The 22,760-nt window shown below is 44.6% G+C and overlaps 1 protein-coding gene across 7 annotated transcripts in view; it reads left to right on the top strand.

The window, feature by feature from the left end:
* vir (VIR_N domain-containing protein) overlaps positions 1–22,760 on the top strand; it is a 228,572-nt gene that overhangs the window by 105,971 nt on the left and 99,841 nt on the right. For all 7 annotated transcript variants that reach the window (XM_084588113.1, XM_084588114.1, XM_084588112.1 and 4 more), the window contains 7 exons: positions 5,380–5,497; positions 6,302–6,457; positions 10,522–10,665; positions 13,111–13,317; positions 15,536–15,621; positions 17,182–17,328; positions 17,883–17,978. In XM_084588113.1, coding sequence (XP_084444239.1) covers positions 5,380–5,497; positions 6,302–6,457; positions 10,522–10,665; positions 13,111–13,317; positions 15,536–15,621; positions 17,182–17,328; positions 17,883–17,978 — 954 coding nt within the window. The remainder of the gene's footprint in view (positions 1–5,379; positions 5,498–6,301; positions 6,458–10,521; positions 10,666–13,110; positions 13,318–15,535; positions 15,622–17,181; positions 17,329–17,882; positions 17,979–22,760) is intronic.

Below are 22,760 nucleotides of genomic sequence, written 5' to 3'. Positions count from 1 at the left end.
AATGCGAAAGCCTAAGTGTTGTTGCTGTTGTGACACTAGACGCTTTGGAATAATTTAATAAGGACTGCAGAACCTGCGCTGGAGAAATGCGAAAGCCTAAGTGTTGTTGCTTTTTTGACACTAGACGCTTCGGAATAATTTATAATCAATTTTTTTTTTGTCACGCCGCTAGTGGATTCGCCCAACACTACGCTTGCAGGCCTTAACTGCAATTGCCCAAATGGTGTATGTGTATGGCATATTTAGCTAGGTTAAATGAAGGAGTGGCACAGATTGAAGTTCATGAAGATAACGACGTTCACTGCACAGCGCGAGAGTGTGTAGAGTTAGAACTTGATGAATAACAACAATGTGACAGTGTTTACCGCCCAGCACGAGAATGCGTTGCAGTTTTAAGCGAGGCATAATTGGCTGCGGCGGTAGTATAATGCTCTCGTGCGTCTGCCAGGGAAGCAGATCTGTTCATTCTGGCACGAGTTTGAAACGCAGTCATAGCAGGGTTTTTTTTTTTTTTTCTTTATGTCACTTTGTGTGGACACACTCTGCCGACACACTCTGTCCACATACACTCTAATGATGCCGTTAATGAGACAAGAAAGGCTTTTGCCTTAAAATGAGAAGCTTTGAGGATCTTGGTTATATTTACAATTAGAATTGGCAAAAAAAAAACAAGTTGGCATTGTTGTGTGTGCAGCAGTCATTTCGGGTGCAAGGTCCTAATTTTTATTGATGACTGTAGCACAAATCAAAACTGACCGGGTTCGAACCCGACCTCGGCGGCTGCGTTTCGATGGAGGCGAAACGGAGTGGCGTCCGTGTGCTGTGCGATGTCAGGGCACGTTAAGGGGGGACACTGGTCTTAAAGCCATTTTCTTTAATTTTTGAACTAAAGTGATGAAACTTGGCACACGTGTGCAGTTCCTGGTGCTGATTCCAAAAATATAATTAGTTTTTCTCTGAACCAATTAGGCGTTGAGATAATTAAGAACAATGGTGCACTTGCTGTGAAAACAATAGGGAAAAAACCACTTCACAAAAACTTCTTATTAGCATATAGCTATACACTAGAATGAATAAGGAACACAATGTTGCAAGCAGATTTTTGATTGAATGATTATTTTTCATTTTATTGCACATTGAAGCTTAGTAGTCGTAACATGGAAATGCAGTGGTCACAAAAAGTGCCATTTTAAAAAATTTTAAAGCAATAATTAAGAAATCTGCTTGCAACATTGTGTGCTCCACATATTTGGCTTAATGCTGAAACAAAAATCATTGCTGTATCTGCAATGGGTGTTGAGATATCGCATTCACCAAACAACTTGACAGGAGACCAAAATTCACATCTTGAGAAAATGAGAAAAACAAACTGAAGTCATTTTTAATCACTAAAAGTAAAAAATATGTACATGTCCACTACCAGACATTGTTAATATGCCCCAGGGGCATAGTCATTTTGAGCACTACCACCTTTGTGGCGCTTTTTCAGAGCATGCTGCAAATTTTCTGCCGATGCGCGCTTGCTTGTAGATGCAACGGACCGAAGCTTGTCCTTTTCTACCATACGCCGCACACTTCTCTGGCCAGGATTCAAACACAGCTCATTCAAAATTCCTACCGAGGTCCTTTGGTACCCTATATTAAACTTCAAGACTGCTTCTGCAACTGCGGCCTCAACACTGAAGAGGGATGCGTGCTTTTCTTTTGGTGCCAGTGCCCATATGAGAGAGTGCAGGCTCTCATTATTATTTTGGGTTTTTCCCCTTGCACATCGCTCAAGGAGCTTCTTGTCAGAGAGGCGCTCATAAATTGGTCGCAATGCCTTGCATACATGGCTAGGAAGGCTGTAGCGGTGCCTTGGGGCTGGCTCTCCTTTGGCACTCGCAGCATTTTGCCGGCACCAGGAACTTGAACCTGTTGGGCAAAGGCTGTGATCCGACTCCTGATCATTTGATGTCACATGATAATAGGTAGCCATCACCGCTTTTGCCATTTCTTCTATGTTGCCACTGTGGGACTAGAGTGCCCAGCCACAGTAAGAACTTAGCTTGTTGACTAGATCACCAGTTAGTCTGCCTTTACCACCAAGTGGTTCCGAGCCTGACCCTTTTTGTTTTGACAGCAGATTGCGGAGAGCTGTCCCCATCCGCTTTTGAACATGGTTAATGCAATCTTCTTTGGTGACCTCAACGTAGCCATACACTTGGTCATATTTCAGGGCGAGGAAGGACCGGCTGTCGCCGTCTGACAGCACCGTTGTATATCTGAGGTTGTGCTTCTGGAGCGATCTTCTAAATAGGATTAGGGCCGCTTCTACTTCCATCTCACCAGCCTTTTTATCAGTATTTTTCTGGCAGACGTGGCTTGCTCTCCATTCTTGGTACGTGGGGTCGTCCACTTTCGGTCCCCGCTCACAACCTGCATGAAAATTGCTCAGGACAACGTAGTCTAGGACAAGCCCCGTAAAAAGCTCGATGACAGTGCCGACTCTGATGTGGGAAGAATGCCCACGAGTCATCCAAGTCCCATCGTAGGACACGGCTACGTTGCCAGGATTGTCAACGTTCAGTTCATCGTACAGCTTCCGGACTGACTCCGCGCATTTCAACGATCACTTTCTCAGCTGCAAGCGTCGCGGCAGGCGTCAGCTTTTCTTTTACGTAGCTCTGCCACGTTTTCGTGTGCAGTCCACGATGGGAAATATTCATCGCGGCAAAGATGTCGTTGAATGCAGTCCGCTGGTTGCCGGTACTTTGCATCGCGCGAAAGGATTTACACTTTGCTTTCCGTCCACACGCGGCGAACTCTACGCCGATGCCTTGTCGCCGCAGTTGACACATGTCAAGAAAAGCTTGACAGCGAGGCCGTATTCGCGATCACCTCGGCCGATTTTAACACTCCCTCCACACGTTTTACACTTTGCACCGTCAAGAAGGCTGTTGATCGACTCGATGCAAATCACGGCAAAGCTCGTCTCATCAAGCGGGCAGATCGCGGCATCGCTGGCGGCAAAGTCTGTCTTACGTTTCGTTGCTGGCGTTGAATCCAACTCCCGCAGTTTGGCGTCGGCTTTTCTCTTTTCACTTGCCAGATCGGAAGGCGTCAGAAGCGTTGTATCGTGACGAACGCGGCTGACGACGTCTGAAGTGTGCTCGCTTGATGGGCCCGCTAGGCCTAGCTGATCCGTAGGTTCGTCGAAACGGTCACTGGACGCAGGAATCTGCTCGTTTTCGGCGTCTCGCAACACCAAAGCACCTTTCCTAGCATTGCCAATCGACGACTTTTTCCTTTTTTTGCCGTATTTATGACGCATCGCAAACTTTCTCGTTGGCGTAGACATCGCTGCGAGATCTCCGAGGCGTTCGAGGCTGACAGCACTAGACAAGATGGCGTCTAAGGGCACGGCTCCGACTGCCCTGACGCGCGCAGCAGACGACGCGAGACGCGAACGGCCAATCGCAGGGTCCCTTTTTGTCACATGCACCGAAGCAACGAATAGGAATGTGTGCTGTGGCTTTTTTTCTTTTCTTTGTTTGTATCGAACCAATGAGCGAAAGGACGCGCAGGAGCGCGAAATTTGAAGGCGAAAAGCCACTCTTTCGAAAGAGACCAAGATCGCCTGGAGCGCGGCTGTGGAACGGAAGCTATACTTTTTTGAAAATGCACTATTTTAGTGAAAACATCAGCTTGAAATGAGCCAGCCGACTTGTTATAAATTGATATTACGCCTCAAATATTGACACGAGAGGTCAGAAACTTGGTGGAATCAGAGAATAATAGTTGTAGATTCTAATACTTCAGTTTTCTAAAAATTGATTTTTGGGCGATTTTTCTGCCTTCAAGACCCGTGTCCCCCCTTAAAGAACCCCAGGTGGTCGAAATTTCCGGAGTCCTCCACTACGGCGTCTCTCATAGCCTTAGTCGCTTTGGGACGTTAAACCCCACAAACCAACCAACCAAAACTGACTAGCTTGCATTTGATTTGTGCTTTGTCAGTGTAATTTACCATTCTGCACAGCTCAGTGTCTTAATATAGAAGTCCTTTTTTTTTTTCAATGGGATTTAATTATCTGGTGACCTCTCACCTTCCACCCTGTATTGCTTTTAGGCGAACAATCATTAATCGATTTTTCTCGTTTGTGCATTCCTTCGCTGGGCGAGCAAAATGGGAAAGGGGCTCCCTCTCACACCTGCTCAGATGCGGTGTTCTTTTTTTCTTGTATTTAGAATTTTATAAACCAAGTAAGTCTCGTTTCCGCACACTGATTTTTCGCATTTGCTCCCTAAAAATTTCCGCTTTTGTTACGTGCTGATCGGAAGAAATCACTGAAGATACAACTGTTATCTGCAGGGGAACAACGTGTTTTGGATAGTATTACATGCCACCAGCAGTGCAGGGAGTCGTGTTTTCCGCTAGAGGACAGCTAGGGGTCGACCTCGTCTACTGTTTTGTTTCCTAACTCAGCGAAAACTGTACACAGAAAGCTAGAATTTGCTGCAATGTTGCATTGGTCCCTGTTGTAAAAAGCGTATATCTTGAAAATTTTTTATGTTTGATTTGTATCAAGAAACTTTGATGCTTTTGTGTGTGTGTTTTTTTACCTACAATTTTTTGCTGATATTAGTTCTTTTTTTGTCACTTATTCAATAAATATGTTGAGATGTCACTAATACCATTGTGAAGAGGAATTCCTCCTCTACAATTTGATACTAGACACTCCTGTACCAAGCAAGTGTTGTTAAAGAAAAAAAGAATATTAATGACACCACCCAAACACCACCCCTTTTTCCACGGACAGGAAAGTGTTAAGGGGGGCAAAGTGTGATCTGTTTTTGTCATCGAAATTGAAAATCTGGTTTAGGAGCAGTTTCGTGAAATCTAGGTGCTCGAACCCCACTTGATGTGTCTTAAAGAGCCTTGCATTTGAAGTTCTCCTTATGCTGGAGCCTTGTTATAGGTTGCTGGTATCTGGCAGCTCGTAGTAGCCATTTGTGGGAGGTGTGCGCTGCATGGCCTGCTTGTTTGTCTGGTTTAGCACTGACGATGTTTCCAAAACCAGCTGTAGCTTCATTGTATTGTAAGATCATTATAGTAGCTGGTTAACTGGTTGCGATGTGAAATCTTTTGTTTGTTGGTGTCCTGTTCCAAAGCGACTTCTGCTGAAGCTGATAAGGCCTAGCAATGCCTGCAATATGCAGCGTGCCACAGATCTCTCGTCATTGATTGTGCTGGCTGGTCTTAGTATCTGCTTTTGAGTCCTGCAAATTGTGCAAAATAGTGACATGTAGGTGCTTTATTTTGTCTTGAAGAGGCTTGTTTCTTCGCATTGCACATTGCATTAGCCTTTCTGCTTATACCATTTCTGTCTTTCTCTTCAGGAGGAGTCTACAATGGTGGCCTTTGAAGACACTGTGTGCCATCAGGTGGGCATCCACTTGGTGTACCATTTGCAAGCACTCAAGCACGTCGACTCTCTACTTGCATTCCACAGGAGAGGTGAGATTTGCATGTCAGTTTTGGTATTTGCAAGAAGTCGTTTGCATGAATTGGGGGGCTTAAACCGAGTGGTCTCATATGCAGTCAAGCCATGCTACAGTGAATGCTAATGTACCACGAAGGCTTTCCACTGTGCCAGAATGGAGTTCCGCTTCAGCAAATATTAAGCAAGACAGTGATAAAAGCCTCATTCTGCATAAAATGAGCAAAAAATCATGAGCATGTCTCTGGCAGGTGGTAATTGCCAGGTAACATGATTGACCACTGATTGACCAGTGATGTGACTAAACTGCATGGCATGGCTGAGTCACGAGATGGGACCACATTAAAGAAGAGTCTGATGCTGAAGAGATTAAATGCATCAAAGAAAGTAGCTCGGCAGTTGGGGTATGTACACGATCCTTGGCAAAACAGTGAGCAAGGTAACAGGATGTAGGTGAGAATGCACAGACGCAGCATTGGTGTATTCAGACGGAACCACAGCAAAAAAAGATCCCAATGTACAAGAAATAAAAGGCATGAAACTGCAGCTCCTTTGTATGAGCTTCAGAAAAGCTTGCTCCTGGACATTGAGAAACAAAAAGTGCAGCCCGGGTTCACAGATTATTTCAAAGTGCTGTAGTAAAGGTAAGTTCTATGCCAAGTATGTTTTATTCGCAAGTTTTTTTAAGCTTGTTTTCAGTAATACAATTTCGGATATGTTTTGATTTTCAGTGCCCGTGAGAACCATATGATGAAAACTTCAGTGTTGCTTGCAGCAAAGAAACTTGCTTACTTGTTTCTTATGTCTCCTTCGTGTTGCAGGGAATCTGAAAAAGGAGCTAGATGATGCTGATGTGGTGTCTTGCCTACATGACCTCTACACAATAATCTTCTCAGATGTTGGTCGGGCAGCTGTAGTGGATGTTTTGGCCATGGATCAAAACCTTGATGCTTTGATCCCATTTCTGAAAAATACAGGTAAGTCACTGATGTCTTGTTTGCCCATGGAAAAATGTCCCAGCTTTTCAGCTATATTTTCTTATGTGTTACTGAGACTTGACAGCACGGCACTGTGACAGTGATGCCACCCTTGCACCAAGCTGTGCCAAACCAGAAAACGCATGCCATCCTGATAAAATAGGAGGAAATTGCGTCAAACTGCTCCAAACTCATTGCTCTGGCATTGCGCAGTGCCGTATTTTGGCAATTCAAGGTAGCATAGCCTTGGTTGTCATCACCATTTCAAAATATTGGCGTCTGTTGAAGCCCGCTTAATTATAATGACCGTAGCTGTCTTGCGGTAGTGTGGATTCCCGTAGTGTAGTTTTTATGCCAATACTCGAGCCACCATCAGCCCGATAAAGTTTCAGCACCTGTTCTGGGTGGTTGCCACTTTCTCTATGTTTAGAAAACACAGGCAGTGCAGGCAGTGAAATGGAGGCGTCATCAGGCTCGCATGTCATTGAATTTCAAACTTTTGTTGACCTAAATCCAGCAACCCAGCTATTTAGGCCTAGTGTGAATCAGCTGTTCAAAGGTTGCATTTAATTATGACAGAGCAGTAATTTGGTGGTGAAATACACATGCGCAGATGTGGCAATTTCTGCATATATGGCACGTTGCATTTGCCACGATATCATCTTTGCTTAGCAATGACGAGTGACAGCATATGGGGAGAGCTCGCCCTGGCACTGCGCCTGGTGTGGCAGCAACGCATAGGTAGCGTTCCATGATATACAGTTGAATTTTGGACCGTGACAGTCAATCTTGTAAAGTTGCGTTTGTGAAAATCTGATGCAGTGTGTTCAATTGCCAGAATTGCTGCTAGGCATTGTCCCCCCCTCCCCCCCCCCCCCCCCCCCTCCAAGTGGACACAACTGCATGGGGATGCTGTGTTTGAACTTTTATGTTTGCTTCAGGTGTGCAACATGGTGACTCCGACGCTCTGCCTTTTGTTGTAAAAATGCACGGTTGGGAAGTGTTAGTGCAGGCTTTGTACACATTCCTGGCAGAATTGCCGCTGTCAGCTCGAGGGCCTGATCAAGAATAGCCTGGCTCACGGGGATCATGAAAGCGACCGAGTCTGAATAATTGCTTCTGCATGAAGGAAGCACAAGTGTACATAAAATGTGGCAGAACTGGCTGACATATAAGAAATCTGAGAGGTTTTAATGTGCAGATGATTTAAAACGGCCTATGCTTTGCAATGAAAAGCTTATAGCTGTGCATAAGTACATTTTTACTGCGGTGCTTACGAGTATGGGGCCCTTTGAGTAACCATTGTTTGATGGACTCCTGATGATTCAAGCATTAGTAATTCATACTTCTGTTAGTTGAAAAGAAATTTCAAAATTTCTTTTTGGCAGGGTTATTTTCAATGCATTTTGAAACCACTTAACTTGTACCACGCTTTCTTCTAAATTTGCTTAATTCAGTCTTTTCGTCTTACTCAAGTGCTCCTGACACACAAAGCAGTGGCGGCTGATGTCAGATAAGACAGCGCCACTTGCACTAAAAAAAAAAAATAGGGGGGGGGGGGGGGAAAGCATGTCAAATGTCAAGGTCCGACTGGTACTCCACGCTATCGCAGGTAACCAGTCTCCTTATAGTTTCGGCAGCTTATTGGAGAGCCAAGCACAGCTGCACGCTGCCTTGTGCTTGTAAGGAGGCTTTGTCAGAGCTGTGATGAAAACCACGGAAGGCCTTAATGTTTTGGAGAAGTTCTGCTTTGATATCTACAAACAAATTGTCATTTTTGGGCACGTTTTCACTCAAAAGCAGATGCTCAGTGCCTGTTTTTTCATCAGCGCGTTTACTGCTCCCAAGTAAATACAGTCGAACCCGGATATATCGAACTTGAAGGGGATCGCTAAATAGTTCGATATATCGATAATTTGATATACAGAAATCGGCTTGTGACGGCACTTACGATGCGAAAAAACGATACCGTATTTGTCGCGTAATCAACCCACTTGCATAATGAACCCACCCTCCACTTTTGCACCGAAAATTTCAAAAAAAAAAAAAGTGTTAAGGACAGCTCGCTCACATGCAAGCGATTGAGCGACCTCAGCGACAAGCGGCAGCGACACAGCGAAAAAATTTCAAACTTGTTGGAACTGCATCTCTCTCGTCGCTCGAGCCACCGCGGCAGCTCAAAACAAGGTTTCTGTGTCGCCGCGGCAGAAATCGCGAGCGTTTTCGCTTGCTTGTCGATGCCGCGCGTCACTCCATTTCAGTCGTCTCATCCACAGCTCATTTCTTGGCAGCGTGCCAAGATGCTGCGCAGCGATAACGTCGGGGCGCGTTTATCTTTTGATAGCTCCTTCGGTGGCGGGGAGCGAACTTGGCAGAGTGCCCGTGATGGCTTGATTGCACAAGCCTGGTTCGATTTATCACGCCGCGCTTGAGGCAGGTGTCATGATCGCAGCAGCTGACCGTGTGCTTTCGTTGATTCATACATGCAAGGATAAACGACTTCCACCAAAAAAAAAAAAAAGACTACCGCTTCTTAACGTCCGATAAGAAAGATGACTCGCAAAAAAAGAAAAAAATTAAATAAACAGAGCTGCCGCTTTTTAACGTCCGCAGGCGCCATAGCCACGTCAGCCAAGCCGCCACGTGCAGAGGGTTCGCAACACACGCTGGAGAAAGCGTAGAAAGCGTCCGACGCCTGCCTGAAAACGGGCTGAGCTGGCTTGGCACATGCGTAGCGCGTGGTGAAGGAGAGATAGCTCGGCAAAAGGATGGGCGCACCTACGCACATGGCTTGCAAACGTCATGTGTTGGCCCGCGGGAAACGATAACTGCAGATGCGTGCCTTTGGGGAATGGGTGCGGCGCTGCCCAGACCAGCCGTCGCCGAACTGTCCCCTCTCATTCCTTCCGCGCGTGGCTTGAAAACGTCACGCGGCAAACGGCCAAGGGTGATGCGATTGTCTTTGGGGAAGGCACACTTTCCAGTGCGTGGTGTGGAGTTCGATATATCGAACGCCCGGTGTAATTAAGTTCGATATATGACGCGGCTTTCCTATACGTTTACATGGGATTTTCAAGGGGATATTCCGTGAGTTCAATATAACCAAAATTCGATATATCCGGGTTCGATATAACCGGGTTCGACTGTATACCGTACTTACTCGCCATACCATATTTACTCGCCATCTGTCACATAGTGTTGAACAGAGCAACACATTAAGCTGGAGATTATGCCGCGGATGCGTAAAAATAGGGGGTGCTTAGATTTGCAAAAAGACAGCAATTCAAGGCCTAATTATAGACCTCTTTAGTGCGATTTTTTTCCAATAACGACAGTCTTACAGGTGTGCCTTTTTTTCCTGTCGCACTTTTCTAGCTTTGTTTTCCATCCTAAGATATTTGAAAACCAAAAGTCTCATGCTGTGGATTGCTTCTAAATCAATACAAAAACAACAAAGTGCTCAAGATGGGAAACTTGATGCCCCAGACGGCTTCTAAATTCGTGTTTCTTTGCTCCAAAGTGCTCCAGATTGGAAATTTTAGTTCTCCAAGAGTTTCTTCAAATTGCAGTTTGCCAGCATCATTTCTGCTGTTAGCTCATGGTGCGTGATGCACTGGTCTGTCTGTGCATAAATTTGAATATCCAAAGAAGGGCTGGCTGGTTTAGAAGAGAGAAAGAGAAAATCGGGAGTCCACTGTTGACGAATTGATGTGTGCAGCCCAAGTGCCTACTTATAAAGCAACTATTGCAATTTATTGCAGTTTCTAATAATAATTTTGTATGTAAAGCTGTACCATCCTTTCACTCTTTCCAGTGTGCTTGAGCTTCAATTTTTGATAATACAGGGCAGAATTTTATCTCTTATTGAGAGATGTTGGTGGAAGAAGTTGTACTTGCTAGTGTAGTCTTTCGTGGCAGCATTTGAATTTCGTTCTAGTGAATCCCTCTTCATTCCTGTTGTGTAAAACTGTGTCTTTCTGGCTTCTTTGGTAGCTGAGCTCTTCATCTGAAGTTTACTCGTTCAGAAGGCACAAGCTTGCTTTTCTTTTTATTACGTTTTTCAGGAGATATTGATTTCGACATGCGGCTCTGCAAATCAGTCTGCTTCGGTTATGCTACTGAACTTGTTTTGCTAACAGTCCACAACTCCGACAGCACCCTGCTCCTTCAGAACTACTCTGAAGTCTTCATTCAGCTCAGTGAGCAGAGTAAGCCATTCACATTACTCATATGTGGTGAAATGTTTTTGCATCATATCTTTTTCTTTCTTGCAGCACCTCCTAAAAAAAAAAAAAAAAATTGCAATTCAGTGATTGCATCTTCCAGCAGTCTGTTGATGCAAGGAACTGAAGTGTCTTTTTAAGCCTCTAAACTTCGGTTTGTATACAAATAATGAAAAAGCATCTGGAGAATGTACCGTAAAAAACTGCATATAATGTGGACCCGTATATAAACCTGGGTATAACCTTCGGATAGCAGAAATGGAAAAATAAAAATCACTGAAAGCATTTATTTGCACTGCATTTCGCTTCTGACTCGATGACGGACGGCCACTCGTGAGATGTATCACACCGCGCTTCTATGTCTAGCACTGCTTCGCGCCACTTGTCGAAAAGGAGCATGCATCTGCCATGTGCCTGATGCTGCTTGCTCGCCTTTCACGCTAACACACTAGGCCTGAAAAGAAAATTAGATGTGCCACAGGGGTATCTGTTGTGCACACCATTATCCCATTCACCACTTTGGTGGCTTGACAGTGGCTGGCATCGCAGTTGCTGTGGCAACCAATGAGAGACAAGCAAGATTTTTGCCCGGCTCTGGCTCTGATGATCATGTGAGGGCTTTCACACTAAAAAGAAGCTCAACCACCCTGGCACATGAGGGTGTCATGCGCTCTGTGGTCCTATTGTTGTAATCCAGGATAGCAGCATGGGTGCTGATATCTAGCACGCACAGCCATCCTTATTTTTAATAATATAGCACGAGCGTCGACCAAACTGCTGGTCAGCGCCTTATAACGCCGATAAGCGTGTAACGCAGCGAGAGTTACACGCTTATCGCCGTTGTAAGGTGCTGACCAGCAGTCTGATCGACGCTCACGCTATAATATTAAAAATCGTAACGGCTGTGCAGGTGTGGATGTGCCGTGCGTGCCCTTCCTTGCGTCTCACACTGCGGGCATATGTTGACTGGCTCCAGCACATGTTCGCAGCCTGTGCTGCGCAACTCCATGTTTCACAGTTTTGTTATTTTCCTCAAACATTGAAATTGCAGTGTGCTTCACCAATTATGCAAAGCTGTGTCAAAAGGCAAAACCTACTTATGTGCTGCTACATGATGACAAAATATGAGTAGCAATTTGGCGCAGCATGTAATCTTATACCTGTGTTAGATGGCACTAGCGGGAACGGTATTTTCTGTGGGAATTCTTCCATTCGGAGTTTTTAAGCATACAGGGCGCTTTTTTTATAGAGGGTTCAAATATTTTTTTATATGTATAAAAAAGGAACTGCATTCAGATTTATTTTAGCCCTGGGGCTCTACGGGGGGCTACGGCAGGCTTCAGATAAGAGAGTGTGATTCAAATACATCGCCCGCTAATTACATGCAGTAATTAATTTTTCTCATTTTTATTTTTGGAGGCATGTTTTATTTGCAGAGTAAGCGGAAGAAATTATGCAACAGGCAGATTTTTTTTTCTTCTGCCACACTGAATGGTACACCCTTTGCTACAACAGTAAAATCTTGGTGATAGATCCCGGATTATATGAATTTCGGGGCGATGCAAATTCATAAAACTCCCTCACTATTTTACATCCGGCTGAATGTGCAAAATTTCTTATGCTCTGAACACTCTTCCATTCCACTACAGACAATAGGAACGCATGAGCCATAACCGAAATCTAGAGCACGGCATGCTGCCCACACATTGCTGACTTTGTAATAGCTAGTCACGCTGTGTGCACTGAGAGAAATTTGCGACAGACAGCAGCGTGTGGCAGCATGTGGCCTGCATATTGCCAAAGTTGTGGTCTCCAATCGAGGGCGCACTGCAAGCAGTTTGTGGCGGCACAGTCGCCAACCAAGCTGTACTCACCACCAGTAGTGGGTGCCAGTAGTGAGTAAATACATCCTGTCAGCCATAAACCCATCTGCATGGATGCATTTCCTATGCTTCTGCATATCAAGTTTGTCCGTTCTATAGCCAGCGATAGCTTTCTTTGGCTGTTGCTAGACCGTGCTGCTCGTTGCCCACCAGCAGTCGCCGAGTCCACATTTGCATCATGGTTTGCTGTAGATTCCATGGTAAAATTCAGCGCTGCATAGCTACATCAGTCCTGTTGCATCTTTCTTTGTAAAAACACATAAGCCGGGCAGAGATGGGCAGTCTAAATCACAACTGTGCTGTGCTGAGGCCAGTGCCACAGATTGCACATAAAAAGAAAAAAAAGAAAGGCCATGCAGTCACTCTTGATGCGTCATTGGTGCTCTTGCTGCAAGTTTTTGCCATTTAATTCAGATAACGACTTATAGTTTTAACATTTCTTTCCTCATGCCATTTTTGTGTGTCTCAGTGAGTAAAGATAGTTGTGCTACAGTGTGGCGTACCATTCCTGTGATATGCTTATGATGCCTGTGGCACACATTTGCAGCACATCCACTGCGGCTGCAAGAACTGAAACATTGGATGAGTCCAACAGTGAACTTGCCTTCGTATACCCATGAGTCAGTTGGTCACCTCCTAGAATGTATCAACAATGCTCGCTCGGCTGAGTTCCTGCCTCCAGAACTGATCACTTCCCTGCGAATCTTGCAATACCTTGGTCTCCCACCCAGAGAGTTCCGTTCTGGGGAATCTGGTGCGTTCAATGTATTTTGCTCTACATGACAGCGTGTTTTGTTCTGTTGAGCCCTATGGCCAGTTTTGTGAAGCAGAATTCGAAGGCTAGTTGTTGACGTTTTCTTCTAATATTTGTTGTAATAGTCACAACCTCAGGTGTGTGCACATCAAACCTTTGGTTGCACGGTTGATAGACGTAGTAGATAATAAAAGTTGACTGTAAATCGAAGCAGATATTTTCAGGGTCAAATATGAATATATTTAGTAGCTAGAATGAGATACTGAACACTTCAAAACTTAAAACTAAACACATGCACTCATGTTTTTTACTCTTGCGTTTTAATGGTACTTGGTGACTAAAATTTAAATGGGGGCATAATTAGTGTGCTGACTGTTTGTAGTTTAGATGTGAGGAAGGGTTATTTCTAGACTCACTACCAAAGCTGAACCCCATTGTAAGAGACACGGATATAACAGATAGAAAAAAGACGAGCCATTTTCACTCAAATGGCTGCCTTATCTTTCCGATTCAGCAGACTGTTTTTGGAACAGATATCAGGTATAGAAGGCACTTAGTAGTGCAGGATAAGTAAACTCAGTTTTAGTCAAGAGCCTTGCTTATAAAGTAAAATTTTAAGGGACCAGAATAAATTGCTCAAGTTATCAAATGACTGAACAAGCTGACTAGAGGTGCTCGCATCACTTTAAGTTCTTTTCGTGAAAGTTTGGGTAATAGTTGCTTGATTTTGAGGTGAGAGCAGTGTGGAAGTGACTGTTTTTTAAGTTTCCATTAATGCTTTATTGCGTGCATGCTGTTGGGAGCAGAGCATTTGGATCGTACCAGATGGAAAACTCCGCTTCGAAAAGTGACTAGTTTTAATGCGAACGTTTAGGAAGCGGTCAATAGAAGCTTTCTGCTATTGTCATCATTGTCTTCAGGAAATCACTTTTTTTTTTTTTTCTTCTTTTCCAACTTAATTACCTCGACGGCTGTTATGTTAAAACATTTTTGCTACTGCAACTCTTCAACAATTTTTATTTTCCTGGCGCTTGCATATTTATCAACAATCTGAAAGTTTTCAACTTAGACATAGTTTCCTTTAACGACCGCAAGCATCGCCACTATTCGCAAGCATTCAAATTTTGACCAATCAGAATCATTGTTTTTTGACATGTGGGCCGTATGGGAAATTTCAGAACTGCTAATATTAAAGAGCTCTGGTTGGGAGCATCGAAGCCGAACTGCTTCAAAATCGTAAGGCCCCCTCATGCATATTGCATGGTGCGGCGCAGTGGAGCTGTCACTGCATCCAACTCACCATAAGCGGCACTGTTGCATATGAAGAGGCTCCACTGCTTACAATAGCATATGGTGATTGTGCAGTTTGATTTCGGGCAAAATGGAACCACATGGACATAAGTGAAGAAAGTGGCCCCAAAGCAGCGAGAATGTGGAGAAAAGGGGAGAAAGCACTGATAGCACACTAATAGCTCCTGAAACTGCTTAGATGAAGGGTCACAAGACGTAGAGATTGTAACAGTGTGGGCTGCAACGTAAGCTTGACTGACTTTTCGTGCTTGTTCATAATGCCAGAGCCGAAGTAAGAACTCGTGGTGTGTTTGGCCCTCACAAGCCAGTTTCGTCACACTTGATGCTGCATTAGGTTCGTAAATGGTGTCGAATTTCTGTGAGAAAAGCAGGGAAGCTTTGGCAGCAGTTTTTTTTCTCAGCACAGGTACATTTTTTATTTTAGGCTTGGAAGTTGCCTAAGACTCATGTAGAATTTCATGCCACTTTTAAATTCTGTGGCCATATCTGATGGCATTAGAAGCACACATTCACAAGAGCAGCCGCAAGGGCAGCAGACGGGTTCACTTGGATACATATTCTGAAAAACGACAGTCTGATTATGAGGGACATGGATTTTTATTGTAGCTGCTGATGTGGTTTCATTGCTACAGTGAGGTTAGCACACAGAACAAAATGCAGTAGTGCAAAAAATGTGCAGAAGCCACAGTTTTCTAATTCTAGCAGGTAAGATCTACTTGGGGGGAAAGCAGCCATCGTGAAAACGCTGCAGAAGTGCATGTGTGTAATGACTTTGCTTGTTTTGCAATACTCCTCAAAGCAACTTCCTCACATACCACATCTTTCATTCAAGTGACGAAAAATTGTATGAGTGCTGTTTGCATTTTGCGCAAAGCTTGTGACAGACTTTTTGTAATGTCATTTACAGATGATGAGGAAGAATTGAAGTACAAGTATACCATCATGCAGATTTTCTCCAAGAATGGACTTACTATTTTTCTGACAATATTGCAGGTAAACTGTATAGTGGTTATGTTTCTACATTTGCAAGCAACCTTCATTGCTGTGACATACAGCTGCTGACTGATTTTCCGGACTCTCTGGGGACTGTGAAAATGTTAACAAAGAACCTGGCAGTCCAGAAGACAAAACACAGCAAAAATGTTATTTATTTCTAATTACCAGTGTGGTGGAGGAAGAGGTCAGTAGTGTATTGTGCACGTTTGTAAGGTTCACATGACTGTAAATCTTGCTGCGCATCATGTGCACAGGTCGTGGGCAGGGATTGCTCACAAGTTTTGCTTTCTCTCTCTGCGCTGCTGCTGCCAGCAGCTGATGCACAAGCACACAGATTGTAACAGAGACCGTAATGCAAGCAAATGTGCCTCTGTGGGAACTACAGTGTACCTGCCTTACACAGAGCCTAAAATGAAAGGCCAGGGTGGTGTTAATGACAAGAGAAAGCGTGCTGCGTCAGGCTTCTTCGTTAGGCCTAACGGGTAGAGCCGGCAGCTAATTCCGGAGCAGGCAGCATGCTCTGTGGTGGCTTCCTTATTTATTAAGGCAAGTTTTTTTTGTTTTTTTTTCCTGTCATCAAAAGGACGGTTTTGTAGTGCTGCAATAGTATAGGGACTGTGATGCACCTTTTTTCGGGTATGATGTTCCTGCATCCTAGAGAGCCATTGTTTTCTTCAGCTTATTGTCTCTGGGGAGGCGTGCACTTTGCACATGCTTTGCTGCTGCCTCTTCATTTGTTTGGGGCAAAAGGGTTTGGCACAGGTCAGTACCGTGAACTTTATTTATGTTGGCATGGTGCTAGCTCACTGCCGTGTGTGTGCACGTGTCAGCCTGTGAGGAATATCAGCCCCATCATTCAAAAGGCTCCCATTTTAATTTCGCTTTGTTTGATCCTTCTTGAAATTTTAACTATGAAGTTCCACTGTACTCATTATGTGGTGTCTTTGCTATTGGTGATGATGCTGGGGTGAGCGCGTGAATGAGGTCCCAAAAATTTACCAATCAATTGCGATGTGTCCTCAATTCAATTGTGCTTTCTTTCCAATTGGCCAAATACGGCCAGCTTTTAGGGGCATGAAGCAGTGCTTCCAAAAAAGGTAAATTAATTGAGCATGTTCAAAAAACGGGTTCCAAATTTTAGGTCGGCAACTGTGCTCATTTCTCTGATCCAGTTTAAGTTGTCGATCTTATCGTTGACACTCACTCTATAGCGGTAATCTTATAACTCCCTGTCCGGTAGTTTTTTTAAGTTTTTTCTTATGACCTTGCAGTTTTTGTTTTCAAGATGCTTAAATTCTGTGACCCCCCCCCCCCCTTTTTTTTTTGGGGGGGGGGGGGCTTACATTGTGCAGTCGCTGAGAGTTGTTGATTTTGGGGGTTGTCTTGTCTTTAGTATAAAATGTTGCAGTCTGTAGTATGAACTGCATGATCTGATTTCACATTCAGAGCCTCAAGCATCCTGCCTAATGATTGCTTTTTACTGTGTAACTTAGTTTTGTCACTGTAGTGTTTTCACAAACAACTAAAATTCTGCAAATGTTTGTTGAATGGTCGCAGAAAATTTCGGAGGAGTTTTTGAAACCGTGGCGTGGCTCGGCCTCCTTGGTTGGACAGCAAGGAGCTCTTGTGATGGCTGTGCTGCAGCCTGTGGTGAACCTGCTGCAGTTTATGCTGGGCTACCTCATCTCCTGCAGAGGAAAAGAGGTAGTCACAGCAACCATCTTGTTTCACCAGTGATGTAACTGCAGTGCATGGAAATAAGGTGGCATCATTTTCATCTCTTTATCAAAGTTGTTATGCTGGGTGCAAACAGTCCCTTTTTGCAACTCGGGTGCATTGTGGTCTAGAGTTGAGTTTTAGTTTTACATTTCTTTTTATCAGTTGCATATTTTCAACGGTTCTGTTGACGAAAACATATTAGTATTATTCAGGTTATTGCAGCGTAGTTCTTGCTTTTCTGTATTTTTATTGCAGCATTTTTGTTTTTTGTGTACACTGTATTGTATTGGGTTTTACGGCACACAGGTCACTAAGGCTATCGTCGCCAAGAACTGGCAGTGAAAGCGTTCTACAGTGCTGAATTTAACTTCAGCAGAGGATGCGTGCTCATGTTCAGTGTTTCCTCTAGTTTTCTCATTCTTTGGGTGGAATAGGTTGGCTTCTGTGGTGAGCACTGTTAAAGTATAGTACTAGGCTATGTACCTGCTGTGTCTTCTTTAACAGTTTGATTGCGCTCTCGTTTCCTCTTCTTTTGCCAGTTCAAAGATGTGACTGCAGTCCCTGTGTTGCTCCACACGTACATGCTGCTTGGGATGGTGCCTCCTTCATCACCTGCACATTCACTTGCTCAGAAGGTACAACTCCTGGTCTTCCAACTCTATGTGTCTCAGTGGAGTTTGACTGCGAGACAAATGTGCTAGTTCATTTTGGGGGAAGGGGGTCTGCTTCTTCCACCACCGAGCTGTTATTGCACGGCTTCTAAAGAAACCTACTTCGAGTGTAGTCGATGCTCTGATTAACACTTATAGGATCATGAAAAAGATGATTTCTGATGGGCCTTAGAGAATTCCTTTCGTTAAATGGTGTATTTATACTGCTGTGGTGTGTATGGAATATACCGAAATGTAGGTACTCAAATTCTCTTTCGTACACATAAATAATACTTCTCTTAAATGTTGGCCTGCAAATTTTGGCGGAATAAGAGTCTTACACTACTATTACTACAAAATTACACATAACCTGAAGATTTTTGGTGCAAACTTGTTGGAGGAAAATAGACCAGAAGTTGAAAAAAGACGTCTTTTAGAAATAAGAAATCATAATGAAAAATTCAAAATACATAAACTGTCTTATGAGGACTCTTTGGTCTACTTTTGAAAATATAGCTCTCGTATCTGTTAGCTGCTTTTTTTTCTTTTGGTGCTAAGTCTTTTAGTAATGCTCTGAGGGGCCTTTTGGTAAGAGATTTTTATTATAAGCAAAATTTTTGCACTATCCTGCTGCAGTCAAACCCGAATATAACGAACTCGGATAGAGTGAATTATGTTTTATCTCGAACACTCGAATTTCCGCTAGCATTATGCATATATAATGTATTTTTTATAACAAACTACACATCAGATATAGCGAACTCAGCCCGTGCGATCGGTCGCCAAACGGCCCGCCAACGGGTGGGCCTTTGTGCTGGCTCCGAGTACTCTCCGGGCAGCCCACGCTGCCGGGCCGCAATACTTCTAGCGCATGCCGTTGTCAGATGGAGGGGGATTGGCAACGGCTCCGTTCCCCAAAGTCTCACACAGCGCATACGTCGTCACGCGCCCCGTAGGGTGCTTCTGCACCGATTCCACATTGTCTCCAGGCGGCCTCAGCCCGTGCCGCGCTTCCGTAAAATGCAGGAGGGGCTCTCTACAGCAGCTTCCACGAGGAACCCTCCTGTACGCATGCACGGCCGTCGCCCAGAGTAGCGTGAGTAGCCTTTAAAATTCGCGCCATCGGCCAGCCTTTCTTTGCAGCGCTCCTATTCGGCAGCTACCTACCATGTGATCAAAGACGTGCGAGCAGCTCCGGACCTATTGCTCTTCGAGAAAGAAGAAACACTGGCCAGAACTGGTTTCAAGTTTGGGCGAAGGGAAGGGGAGAATCTTCGAAGGGAAGGCAGCTTCGGAACAACGAACGCGTCAGTGGCACACTTTCCCGCATCCTCGGAGCTTTCTTTGTTCGCGTTTGCAAGTCATGCTGCTGCTATCCTCACGATTCCGGATGTGCCTACGTTGCTGCTGACTTGCATTCCGGCGCTACATCCTGCAAGATGACGATGAGGCAGTGGCGTGCCCTACCGCTTTCCGACAAGCTGGAGATAATTCGCCGCGGCCAACGCGGCAAAAAAAGCATGTTGCCACGCTGTGGGAAGAACTCACTGATGTTCCGGACGCTGTGCCCGAAGATGTTGCCCTGGAGGATTTTCTCACTGTTGACGACAACGTAGCCGTGACAGCGAGCCCGTTGGACTCTGAAATTGTTGCCGACATGCTGGCATCTGATGCAAACGAGGAGACCGAGGAGCCGCTGCCGGAAGACGATCACCCTTGCCCGGCGTTGCACGAAGCCCTCGCTGCTACCGATCTGCTGCGCCGATACTGCTCCGGAATACAGGGAAGCGGACTGGAGTTTGTGGAAATGATGTCGCGTGTGGAAAGTGCGATTCTCGCTGATGGAGTTAAACGCAGTGTTCAGGCGAAGATCACTGCCTACTGCAAATAAGTGAGCATTTATCTGCTATAAATTTCTTTTGTAGATTCATGGTGAGCGGCATGGTTTTTCTTTAGTTAGTGCGTTTTCGCTGCGCTGTTCTGGACATCGTGTATAACGAATTTGGTACTGAAGTTCGTTATAAACGGGTTCGGTTATAGCGAAATACTTTATATAGCGAACAAATCGCGTTGAATTACGCAGTTCGTTATAACCGGGTTTGACTGTATAATGTACACTTATATGTAGCTATTTAGATGGTCTTTTAAGTACAATGTTTTCTTTAAACATGCAGAAAAATGCAGAAACAAATCTCTGAAATCTTTATGAAAAACACAAAAAATCAACAGACATTAATATCAAAATAAAAGAAATTTGGTCAGAATAGTTCAGAATATGCAAAATGCGCTACAATGTCTCTTTTCTTAGTTGTCAAAATTTGGCATGCTTGTTTGTAAACTTTTTTTTTGTGTGTGTATTACACAGCACAGATGGCCACCACCAATAAAAAATGCTGGGAAGCCAAAGCATGAGGGACATATCTTATTTAGAGAAGTTCTTTGCACAGTCAGGCTGCTCTCCTAACAAGATTACTAAATTGCTAGAAGCGTTCAGTTGCAGCTCACTCTTTTCGCCTGCACAGCTTACAGTTTTTGCATTTTTCAAGTTTTTGTGGCTTTAGGATTGGCACGTTTTGTAGAGGGTGGCAGCATGCAAGGTCATTTGCCACGAATATTAGAAGTCTGGCTCCTTTCCTCTAAAAGTTGCGCGGTCAAGCCTGGCTCATTGTGGCTGAAGCAGCTTCGCACTGGCTAGATTGATGAAGCCACCATATGTACCGGCTGGCTTGCATCGTCGATGTCTGCAACTTGGTGGAGCACTAGCATCACCAAAAAGTATCCGGGCCCGTGCATATTTGTTTGTCTTTTCGCAAATAGCTTGTACTGCTCGGGTGTTTAAAAAGCAAAAAAAGAAAAAAGAAAAAAATCTAGGTGGCACTTTGGACCACTAAACTGCGATGAAGCGAAAGCCTCTATCTCGCAGGGGTCTGAAGCCCTTAACTACCAGCCCCTCTTTCTCTCTTTTTTCACTCCCACTTTCCTCCCTTCCTTTACGGCGTGATATATTTGTTCGCAGAGAATTGTGACAAATACTGCTATCCTGTAAATAAATTTGAAAGCGCTCCTCAGGTTGTGCAAGCCTCATTTTCAGTATGTTCGTTTTATCATGCCGCGTTCAGGGCGGGCGTAGTTCAGTGTCACACAATCATTGGAACACGTGATAGTGCAAACGCCTTTTGAATCAAATGATGCTAGAAGTGGGTGTCATGATTTCGGCTGACCGCGTGCTTTTATTGGTGACTGATGGGTGGGAAGATGGACGACTGTCACAAAAAAAAAAAAAAAACGTTTTTCCTTCGTAATGTTTTTTTTTTTTTTTTTTTTTTTTTTTTTTGGACACCCGTAGTACCCACATCTGATTTCATAGCCTTTCATGGGTGTTGGCTGGGACCGCGCCGACAAATACTTATCTATAAGTATTTTCAAATTAAAGGGCTTGAATGAAAGAGTATTCAGTTCAAGGTTTCGACGGTTGCGCGGAAGAGAAGAGCAAGCAGCTGCACGGTCGCCAACCCTCTGGCACCACCGGCCGCCGCGCCAGTCATGGCACCATTTAGGCTCTATCCACTCTTCCATGGTTTTACTTGGTTCATCTTCTGTCCCCGCTGTGGACATGCATAGCCTCCAACTATGCCTCCCTACAGCGGAGGCGATTCTTAGGTCCTGTGCCGGGCAGCCACGCCACGCGGGGCGGCACGTAGCTCGAATTATCTGAAACGAACCGACTCGTGTTCTAATTAACAAGCTTTTCTATACACAGACCTTTATGGTGCTTGGCCAGACCAAGCAGTGTAGTTCTAATTATTCGAAAATCTAAATGGTCGAGGTTTGAATTAATGAGCTTACACTGTACTATTTGAATGAGAATATGGAGAAAAAATTTCTTCCAGCGACGAATTTGGTATCAGTATGAAACAACACTTTTCAGGGAGTAAATAGACAAATCTTGCCTTTACTTTTTTATAAATTATGCATGGGGGTCTTTGCAATTGAAAAAAAAACAAAAATGTAACAGGCGCTGCAATGTGCATGCTATATTTATATATACTACAGTCGAACCAGATTATATCAAACCCGAATATATTGAAGTTTGGTTACATCGAACTCGCAGAATATTCCCTTGTAAATCCCATGTAAAAGTATAGGAAAGCCGCGTCATATATCGAACCTAATTTCACCGGTCGTGCGATATATCAAACTCCGCACCACGCACTGGAAAGTGTGCCTTCCCCAAAGACGATCGCATCACCCTTGGCCGTTTGCCGCGTGACATTTTCAAGCCACGCGCGGAAGGAATGAGAGGGGACAGTTCGGCGACGGCTGGTCTGGGCAGCGCTGCGCCCATTCCCCAAAGGCGCACATCTGCAGTTATTGTTTCCCGCGCGCCAACACATGACGTTTGCAAGCTATGTGCATGGGTGTGCCCATCCTTTTGCCGAGCTATCTCTCTCCTTCAGCACGCGCTACGCATGCGCCAAGCCAGCTCAGCCCATTTTCAGACGGGCGTCAGACGCTTTCTCCAGCGTGTGTTGCGAACCCTCTGCGTGCGGCGGCTGACGTGGCTATGGCGTCTGCGGACGTTAAAAAGTGGCAGCTCTCTCTTTGTTTTTGTTTTTTTTTCTTTTTTGCGAGTCATCCTTTCTTATTGTTGTGCTGTTCGGACGTTAAGAAGCGGCAGGTTTTTTTTTTTTTTTTCTCGCGGGAGTCGTTTATCCTTGCATGTATGAATCAACGAAAGCACGCGGTCAGCTGCTACGATCGTGACGC

The sequence above is a fragment of the Amblyomma maculatum genome, chromosome 1, assembly GCF_055883805.1.
Source record: "Amblyomma maculatum isolate TAMU_Amacu chromosome 1, ASM5588380v1, whole genome shotgun sequence".
NCBI lineage: Eukaryota > Metazoa > Arthropoda > Arachnida > Ixodida > Ixodidae > Amblyomma > Amblyomma maculatum.
Note: the sequence above shows the minus strand (reverse complement) of the source record. Positions and strands in the feature narration are given on the sequence as shown.